The sequence below is a fragment of the Aulonocara sp. 'chitande type north' Nkhata Bay genome, linkage group LG13 (genome assembly GCF_057382095.1).
Source record: "Aulonocara sp. 'chitande type north' Nkhata Bay isolate Kocher_YH1m ecotype deep benthic linkage group LG13, A_spYH_male_GT1.1, whole genome shotgun sequence".
NCBI lineage: Eukaryota > Metazoa > Chordata > Actinopteri > Cichliformes > Cichlidae > Aulonocara > Aulonocara sp. 'chitande type north' Nkhata Bay.
In genome coordinates this window covers 4,634,549-4,644,980 of record NC_141356.1, presented here as the reverse complement: position 1 = coordinate 4,644,980, position 10,432 = coordinate 4,634,549, and the positions used below count along the sequence as shown (strand labels likewise).

General features: G+C 42.3%; 1 protein-coding gene across 1 annotated transcript; it reads left to right on the top strand.

The window, feature by feature from the left end:
• Positions 1-4,556: 4,556 nt before the first annotated feature.
• On the top strand, positions 4,557-10,369 carry pex13 (peroxisomal biogenesis factor 13). The gene is made up of 4 exons (XM_086258338.1): positions 4,557-4,933; positions 8,161-8,879; positions 9,145-9,267; positions 9,436-10,369. Exons 1-4 carry the CDS (start codon positions 4,860-4,862, stop codon positions 9,819-9,821), a joined length of 1,302 nt encoding a protein of 433 aa, XP_086114464.1. The 5' UTR covers positions 4,557-4,859; the 3' UTR covers positions 9,822-10,369.
• Positions 10,370-10,432: the final 63 nt, after the last annotated feature.

Genomic DNA, 10,432 nt, shown 5'->3' with positions numbered 1-10,432 from the left:
AACTTTCTTTTGGTTCCTCTTCATTTTGGTGATTTCTTGCTCATTCAGCATTAGCGGGGAATAGATTGCCTGTCTTACAGCTCCAAGACCCAAACCAAGTTTATACTGCTGGGTTCTTTGTGCTCAAAGAGAAGAACAAACAAAAAGGGACTAGGAAGTATGAAGCAACCAGAACCCTTGGAACGTCAACAAAAAATAGCAATTTTTAGCTTTATAAAGGGAACAGTTACAGTAACTGTTACTGTCATTGCTAAAAATTGTGGGTGGGTACTGAGTTCAACTAAACTCTTTCAGTTTTGAAAAAAAGGTGGAAGTGATATCCAGTGGGAGAGAAGAAACTGCTGACCAACAATGTGATAGCGTACAACACATAACCAGAGCTTGGAATGTGTGTTAGCTAGCAGATGTCAGGGTTTGTTTTTTTTCTTTTGAACTTTAATCAGCATCCGCTTCATAGGTTAGTTTTTTTCTTTAAACTAAGCAACTCTAGAAACTTTTATCTAGCTTTGTCAAAAGGTTGCTTTTTTTCCCAAGTTTTATGCTAAGCTAAGCTGCCTAAGCTAAGCTATTGTGGTTTTGCAGTCGTGTAACCGCTACATGTTAACTTTTCTGAAATTTTGGTGATGCTTTGGGCCCAGTGACATACGCCTACAGACTAGTCACATACCACTGTTCACGATGGAAAAATGTGTATTCCCTGACTAGGTTGGCAAAAACCTCAATCTTATTGCTTTAGTCACTAGCAGATTGTTGCAGTCACCTGTAGTTTGCACTGAAGACACCAACTTGTCTGCAAACACTAAACCAAGTACTAGTGAAACAGTGAGAAGTGTGAGACAAAAATGAAGCAGAGAATATTGATCTACAGTAAAAAAAAATAGAGCCTTTTAAAATGTGTTGGTCGTGCTGAGATACAACTGATAATTTGATACATTTGTTTCTGACAGTTTAAGCCCAAAGTAGCATTTCTTTATCATGTAGAAATACTGAGAAGTATCATTAAAACTGCTCTTCTTTTTCTTGTATCAAAATATCTAAGGGATTAAATGTGTAGTTAAAGTGTATTTAATGTTTTTACTTTCATGTTTAAAGTGTATTTAATGTGACAGATAGGAGCGTTTCACTGGTCCGGCTCACTTAAGATCAAAGTGAGTTGCCTGTGGCCCACAACGTAAAATGAATCTGACATCCCTGCCATAGAGGTTACCTAACCCTTATTTTGAAAAACCTGTCTTTCGATAATAGTATTCTTTCAATTTGCTTTCACAGTCCTGCTTCGGTGTTACAGCATTTTTGTGCATCATCAAAAAGTGTTTACCAAAGAATGCAAGCTTGATACAACCCAACATGTTTGGCATCATGTGGGACAAGATTTACAAAAAGTTCCAGATTAGATTTTTCCCAGAAGAGTGGCAGATGCAGTATTTTTACAACCAACAATCACACTTACAAATCCACAACCTTTTAGCATGTAATAAATTAAATATCTTTAGTTCTGTGAATTAACTCAAGTGTAAAAATCATTCTTCTTCCAATATCATCACAATCTGAAAAGGTCACAGGTCACAGTTGCATGGCACGAACCCCTAAATATCAGAAGCATCATCAGTTCAACAGTCTTCCCCCACTCAATGTCACCACAGGCAGAGACTTGGATTCGCACCTTTGGCCCTGGATTCTGACACCATCACGCCACAAAAAGGCAGCCTCGGTATTGTACACCTACGCTGTGAGATCACACTGGTGTTTTCTGTAGTCCCACCCTAGGGAATCTAATGTGACAATGCTGCGCACACCCCACCCCCACCCACCCACACGCACCAACAGTGCTTGACATCACAGGACTCCCTCCTGGTTCTTAGTGGTTTTTTAAACCACACTGTACACCTCCTTTGCTCACGCTCACAGCAGCGGAGTCACAGATCACCCCCTCAGTTAACTGACGTTACCGAGAGCTAGTGAACGCATCCTCAAGCCAATCTCACACAACAGGTTAAAAGTCAAATCTTGAAGCTGCTGTCAGCAATATTTCTGACAACAGAAGTCTTATAATGCTAATATATATATGTCTATATCTATAGATATAGACATATATATAGATATATATTCTACTCGGCAAACAAGTATCCATCTTCTGTTAGTGTCAGAGGTGTGAAACTGTGTCAGCGGCATGTTGTTTCTTTTTGCTAAGCAGGTTACAGAGGATAACACAGAGATGTTATCAGGTCTTAGCAACTTTACTGTCTAGATAGAGGAAATTGTGTCATCTTGGGTGCATTAGAGTGGGGACAGGAGACTTTGTAGTGTAGTATTTTCTTTGGTTACCAAAAGCTGTTCACTCACATTTCACATTCTGACTGCCTGTTATAGGTTTTGTAATAAAAATCCAAACATCAGCAACGTGTTGATGACTCTCGTCAGATTATATTAAAAATGACTGCATATTAGTTAGTAAAACCATGGTTTTTAAACAAAAACGTGTTCTTTGTTTAATTACAGAGTACAAACAGGGGAAATTCCCTTTCATCTGTAATATTAAAGCCCACAGAACTGCGTCAGTCTTATCTGATGAGTCACAGCACCCTCTGTTGGACAAAAGCACAAGGTGCAAATGTTTTTTAAGTTGATGACATTCTGAGATGACCTCACACGTCACCCAATTTCGTCTGCCTTTGCTTTTTTTCCCCTCTCAGGGGTGTAATGACTGTTTTACCTGTAAATACTGAATTTTTGACTCAGGTCTGTATATATATATACGGTATATATGGTGGTGTATAAATATATACACCACACCAGACAAGACCCCAGGGGCAGGCTTTGTAGAGATGCCCCTGAGACAATTCAGCACATAACAGCAGGGTGTAAGGTGCTAGCAGTCAGGGCATACATGGAATGTCATGAATGTCATGACCAAGTGGCTGGCATAGTATCATACAGGTCATACTGTGCCAAGCACGGCCTGGAAGTCCCAAGGTCAAAATGGGAGATGCCCCCTAAGGTGGATGAGAATGACCAGGCTAACATCCTGTTGAACTTCCAGATACAGACAGACAAACTGGTAATGGCTAACCAACTAGACATAGTGGTGGTGGACAAGTAGTGGAAGATGGCTGTAGTGACAGATGTAGCTATACCGAATGATAGCAACATCAGGAAAAAGGAAGTCGAGAAGCTCAACAAGTACCAAGGGCTGGGAGAATAGCTTGAGAAGATGTGGAGGATAAAGACAACAGTGGTCTCAGTAATCAGGTAATCTGACTACTCGGTACAGTGACCCCCCCCCCCCCCCCCCCCAACCTGGGCAAGTCACTCTAGGAGATCAGACGCAGTCCTAGGAACAGCAAAGATACTGCGCAGGAGCCTTGAGCATCTGGTAGAGGACCGGAGGATGAAGGATAAAGACCGCCTGCAGGGAGAGAGGGAAATTTATACCATCCAAGGTGTACACTCAGTGCAGGGGAACAATATGAAAACAGTGCCACCGAGACTGGAGATAGAGTAATACTGGAAGAGCATGTGGGAGAAGGGACCCATAACAACAATGCTCAGTGGCTAGCAGAGCTAAGACCAGACCACAGCAACCTCTCTGAACAGGAACCAGTAAGCATCACAGTGGAAGACATCCAAGAAAGTTTAACAAGATCAACAGGACCCTGAGAGCCTTCATCAGGAGTTTGTTGATCACTAGAGGCCAACTTTGAGCCAATACCACAAGTCACCATCAAGTGTGGGATCTGTAGTTGGAAGAAGTGTAAATGGTAACAAAGAGAGGGAAAGGAGTCAGGAGGGGAATGTACTACCAGAAGGCAACACTGTAGACATTAAGGACAAAGAGTGGGGAAGTTTTTAATCATATGGATGGCATTTGGATTTAAATTAAAATAAAATGAAATAAAATTAAGATTCCAGATTTAAAATGAAGCCACAAAGGACAATGATTTGTCCAGGAGCATTTTGAGGCAGAAATGAAAGGAAAGGTAGCAAACACAGAGAAAGAAACAGAGAAAATAGCTCTGAATAAAATGTAAAAAGACTTTCAAATACCAAAAATGATTTCATAGAATTAAAGGAAAGCATTAGAAATGTGCATGAAGAAACAAGAAAGACCTCAGCATTAATATTTAGACTTGGACAAGACTAAGACTTTTCCTTAAACAGATATTTCCTGTTTATTTTATTTCAGAAAATAAAAGTTAAGTCTAACCTCACAGATGTCAGAGAACTCACAAAATTAACCGCATAAGGTCATATTTTGGCATAATAGATAGAAAATTTACTTAAATGATGCATTTTGTCAACATTACACTACAGGTCCACAGAGTACTTCACACTGCAGTAACTGAGCTATCACTGTCAAAAGGTTCCTCTGTGGAACAGTGGAGTGGAACGCGGGGGCAAACACCAATTTTGGGCTACTTTTTTGACAGTGGGAGCTCAGTTACTGCAGTGTAACTCCACACCAGATGGTGGCGGTAAAGCGTCTATTCTATGTTTTTAAACAACGATAAAAAAAAAAAAACCCCAAAGGAGAAGTGGAAATACGGAGTAACCTAAAAATCAAACTGGATCTGGTTGAGTTGTTGCGAATGGAATCAGGAAGTAAAAGTTATCAGGCCTTATTTCAGTTTTTAAAAGAGGGGAACCTGTTTGGCAGGATTTGAGATTTTTTTTTTTGTCGTCGTTCCAGACCATACTCCATACCAGTTGGTGGCGGTAATGCACCTTTCAATTGTTTGCCAACCGCCAATATAACTGTAAGAAAGAAGAAGAAGAAGAAGAGGAAATACGGGTAGGCAGTAGTGGAAGGAGATTCTGCGAGGGCTCTATATTATTTGTGTACTGTGCACATATATTTTGCTATGGATTCACAGCCCCCGACACGGCCATGGGAAAGGCGGATTCCTGGCTCAGTTGGTGCACCTTTAAATTACAGGTGAGCGAATTTCGGAGGGGCCGCAGTCGCGAGAAGTCCCTCGTGTTTACAGCTGCAGCTGCTCGCAGTTGAAATGCTAAAGTTGTCGCTGTCACTTCGTGCAGGAGTTGTTAGACGACAGTTGACATTTTGTTTTAATAATTGACACGATGGTGAAAATTATTGCAAAACGATGAGTCGTGTTTGCGATTGTAAGAGTAATTGGTTGCCATTAAAAATGCCCCAAAAACAAAAACGGCAACTAATTATTTATCTGCACAGCCGTATAAGTGGCTAACTGCTAGTTTGGTCCTCTGAGGCCGTGTCCTAGGCAGTGCGTCTCGCTAGATTTCTCTCTCTTCTGTTGATTGAGCGTTTTTGTTTGTTTGTTTTGTTGCAATTCTGGTTAACAAGTGAAATTAATAAAAGCCCCAGAAATATTTGAATTGCATTTTTGTTTGTTCTGTAGTTGTTAACAGTCAATTCAGAAGAAAATGTAGCTGCTGTCTTCCTGTTGCTGTTTGCCAACAAACTCAGTTCCTTCGCCCGATAATTTCCTGCAGAAAATGCATATAGAGATATAGCCTCTGCAGAGCGTCTAGGGTCTGGCCCGGGGCCTCCTGGTTGTCCATGCTTGGAACGCCTCACCTAGGAGGCGTCCTTGCCAGATACCTAAATCGTCTCATCTGCCTCTCTTCAGTGTGAAGGAATAGCAGTTCTACGCTGAGCCCCTTTCGAGTAACTGAACTCTTCACCCTGTCTTTAAGGGAGAGGCCAGCCACCCTTAGAGAAGCTCTTGTTTTTTTTGGTTTTTTTCCATTTGTCAGTCCTCTGCTCACCTGTCCCCAAACTCGTAAACAAGACCCAGAGAAGATTAAACTCCTCCGCTTGCTGCTGCAAGTCATATTTTTTTAATTGTCTTATTATTATATTCGGATAATTATAAAAATATATGTACAACAGTTTGTTTATGCTGTCCGCTGGCATTTGTGTATATACAGCAGTATTCTCAAACAAGCAATAGTGAACGCACCAGTGTGAGGCAAATTCCACAATCACAGTTCAATCAGTCCCCCCCCCCCACCTGACACTTTTTTCCACTTTAAGGGCGGAAATGGAATTAAATCTGCACACATCTTTATCTTTTTTGGACATATCAACATATCCTTTTAAGGTTAAGAGAATATGGTCATCAGATTGGAGAAGCTGAACAATCAGAGCTGTGATAATGATATTTGAGGTGTGTTGACTGGTTCATAACGTCAGCTCACATGAGAAAACATCCCATGCTAAAAGTTGCCGGTAGCTGCTGGTTGATGGTGAGCGGCACTGTGAATTTACTGTGTATTTTCCACAGTCTGTACAGATGAAGAGTAGCAGAGCTGGAGATGAGACGGGAGGAAGAGTTGACTCAATTCAATTACAGTTTATGTATATAGCATTAATCACTAGTGATGGGCAGATGAAGCCCCATGAAGCACTGAAGCTTTTCATCCAATTGGTTCACCCCAACGCGAAGCTTCATTTGCTCTAGCAGGACACCTACTGGACGTAAAAATAATAGCTGGCATGAATTTGAAGAGTGTGGCATTTTGCACACAGCCTGTAAATGTCAACAACAAAAGGAGTGTGTAAAACATGTATATTGTAGTGATGGCAGTATACTGTGTATATTTATAGTGGCAGTATGGGAAATGATTATTTGGAAATGCTTGAAATGGAAATGATCATTTACTGTGAGGTGAGGTGTGGTTGGGGTGTGGACAGTGGTTGTGCTTTTGTAACGTTGAGGTATGGACAGCTACACTACAGTCCTGCCTGTTCACATTTTATTCTGTAAAAACTAAATTTTCACTGCTTTTATGGCCTTTTTAGTGGGGAGAACATAGCTAGGATTTAATGATTTAACAAATCTTTTGAATCCTTTGTCCTCCACAATGCTAAATGGCTGTGAGTCCTCAATCACCATGCTGACCAGGTCTTCATCTGTTTGAGATTGTTCTCCTGAGGAAAGACAATAAAGATAAAGCACAAATATAAATATCACACACGTAACTTATAACAGTTGTATAATATTGTTATATCATTTAGTAACATTACTGCATCCTATATTATCATGGCATTTGATGGCTCACCTGGTCTTGCTCCACAATCGGTGTTCCCCTTATTCTCATGCAAAGCTCTGTAGTGCCTAAGCATGGATGAGGTGTTGTTGTTATATCCCAGCTCCCTGGCACATAGCAAACACTTCACCTTGTACAAAAGTCAAGACAGCTCAACATAAATTGTATTGCACCATCAGTATCATGACAATACATCTTCTGTAGAAATTTACATACCTTGTTGGGAGGAATAAAATCAAAATGTTCCCACACAGGGGAGGACATCCTCCTCTTCTTAGCTGGCTCCATTCTCTCCTGACTTTCTCTCCTCACTCTCATAAACCTCCAAACGGTCTCCAAACTCTCACTAACCGCAACTCTCCATCAAACACCCACATTTTTGAATGAAGTCTGAGGGGTTTATATCGCTGTCATATCTCGCGGCAAAGTTCGAACCACTTCATGAACCAGTCACGTGGTACAGCCGGGCAGCGAGGCTTCGGACGTCATCATTTTCAGCTCCTCCCATAAATGAAGCAAGCCTCGATACGCGCTTCGCGGAAACGCCCCCTCCATTACTCGACACACGCTCCGAAGCCTCGATACAGAACGTCCCATCACTATTAATCACAACAACAGTCACCTCAAGACACTTTATACGGCAAGGTGGAGGCCCTATTGTAATACAGAGAAAACTAAATGATCAAAACAACCCTTTTGAGCGAGCACTTGGTGACTGTGGGAAGGAAAAACACCATTTTAACTGGAAGAAACTTCCAGCAGAACCAGGTATAGGGAGGGGCAGCCTCTGAGGACTGGTTGGGGTTGAGGGGAGGGAGAAAGGACAAAGGACACGCTGTGGAAGAGAGCCACTCTATAGAATAGAATAATCCTTTAATTGTCCCACAAGGGGTAATTTGGTTGTAACAGCAGCCAGAAAGACACATATACAAACAAACAGTACACAGGACAGAAACGTACACAATTTTTCTTACATATTTACATATTTGAGCTGTTGAGCAGTTTGTGGACTGTGGTTTAGCTTGACTCCATGACGTTTCTGAACTAATGCTTTGCTCAATTAATGTTGCAATGAATTATGGGTGGATTTTACTGATATTCTATCTTTATGTTGTCACCAAACAGATCTACAGATTTGGGACTAGCTAGAGGCTCCTCCACCTCTGCTGGCCCTTCTGTCCTGCCCAGGATGGCGCCCCCGGTGCCCCCTCGTCAGGTCCAGCAGTCCTACCGTCCATCCTACAGCTCCTTCTCCCAATCTTACAGCCCCTATGGGAGCTCCATCTATGGTGGCTACAGTCCTTACAGCTACGGCTATGGTGGAGGCTATGGTAGCGGCTATGGTGGCGGCTACAGCCTGGGAGGATACAGACACACACCTCACCTTGAAGACGTCCCCCCCAGCAGGTTTGTGCAGCAGGCAGAAGAAAGTAGCCGCGGTGCCTTTGAGTCCATCGAGAGCATCGTCCATGCGTTTGCTTCAATAAGCATGATGATGGACGCCACCTTTTCTGCGCTACATAACGGTTTCCGTGCCGTACTGGAAGTAGTCAACCACGTCACACGACTGCGCGTGCACCTCACCCGGGTTTTGTCAAAGTTTGCTCTGGTGCGCACATTGCACTACTTGTACCGCTTGGTGCAGAAGCTGCTCGGGCGGAGGCTAGACCCTGAGGTCGAAGCCCTGTGGCCCAACCCCAGTGAGGCCACTGGTATGAGATCATCCAGAGAGATGGAGGACCAGGCAGTTAAATCCTGGCCCATCTTAATGTTTTTTGCTCTAGTCTTGGGTGTACCCTACCTTATCTGGAAGCTGAGCTCCACTGCTGACTCTGAAATCAAAGGTAAGGCTTGCAGATGGAACAGCAAGCACTCACATATTCATAAAGATACATTTTGTTTTGTTGTTTGCAATACACATGTAAAGATGAGTCTGCTTGTATGACATCATGTGCCTTTCTGTAACTCTGTGGCAAATAAATTGGGTATCATAGCTCCATATGCCATTAGTCACTTTACAACTGACAGTACAAAGCAAGTGGACTTGTTTTTAATTAAAACAAGTTAAAATTATGAATGTCTTTAATTCAGTTTCCTTGCTTGATTTAGACACTAACTGGGCAAGTGGGGAGGACGACCACGTGGTGGCCAGAGCAGAATATGATTTTACAGCTGCTTCTCAGGAGGAGCTTTCTATGCAAGCTGGAGAGATGCTCAACCTCGCTCCTAAAGGTGATGAGCTTTTTACTGGCTGCGGGACATTTGATTCTGAGTGCTTTGACCAAAAACCTTCTATTTTTGTTTTCCTTATCTTGGGAATAACAGATGAGGGCTCTTCTTTTGTGTGAGCGTGCACCATGTTTACAACTATCACAGTGTTTTCCTCTTCCTCGTGTGTAGAGCTACAGCCCCGTGTGCGTGGCTGGCTCCTGGCCAGTGTGGACGGTGAGACCACAGGGCTCATCCCAGCCAACTACGTTAAGATCCTCGGCAAGAGGAGAGGCCGCCGGGCCGCAGATATGGAGAGGCTCGCTCAGGCCCAGCGGGCGAACACACAGGAACCCCAAACAAGCTTGGCTGCACAAATGCAGACAACTGGAGCCCAAGGCTTTACCCCGGACCCCGCCTCTGCCTCTGCCTCAGCCTCTTCTTCTGCCTCGGCTTCCTCAGAGGACCTTCTGGAGTCAGCGTACAGGGAAACACCTGCTTCATTCAATCAGGGATCATCCACCTCCACCATGCCCTCCAACACACCACTTAACATCCCTGAAAGGACTGATCCATGATCTTTGTGTCCATAAATGTTCATTCATAACAGCGGTTTGCTCAGTGTGTAACTCTGGAGCTTAACTAATAATCTGCTGTTAGTTCATATTTTGGGGTGGTGGACAATCCACAGACCTCATCAGGAACTGTTAAAGTAATTTTCGATTCAATTTTTTTTAACGCAGTATGGACCTTCTTATTACTTGCCAAGAATTGTTTCCATGCACAAGGCTCACTGCGTCTGAAAATCTGAGCTGAATTTTTATTTTTAAACTCAAAGCTTTTACAAAAATAAACAAATGAGTATTCTAAAATGTGTTTTTAGGCGCACTGGCACATTATGTGTACAAGGACAGTGTAAGAACACAGTTAAGGTGTTTTGTTTGATCATGTGATCACATTTTGTTTTGACCCTCACATGTTTGGGTTTCTGTATAGTTTTCTGTGACGTTAATTTGATCTATTCAGAATAAGAAAGGGGCGAATTTTGCACATTTTCAACAGTTACCATTCAGAAATTTTTGGAATATTTAATATGATTATTATGAAAATAAATAATTTAAAAATCGTTTTTGTCCATTGTGCTATAAGGTATCAAGTGACAATGTTAGAAATTTTGTCAAGATTTTCA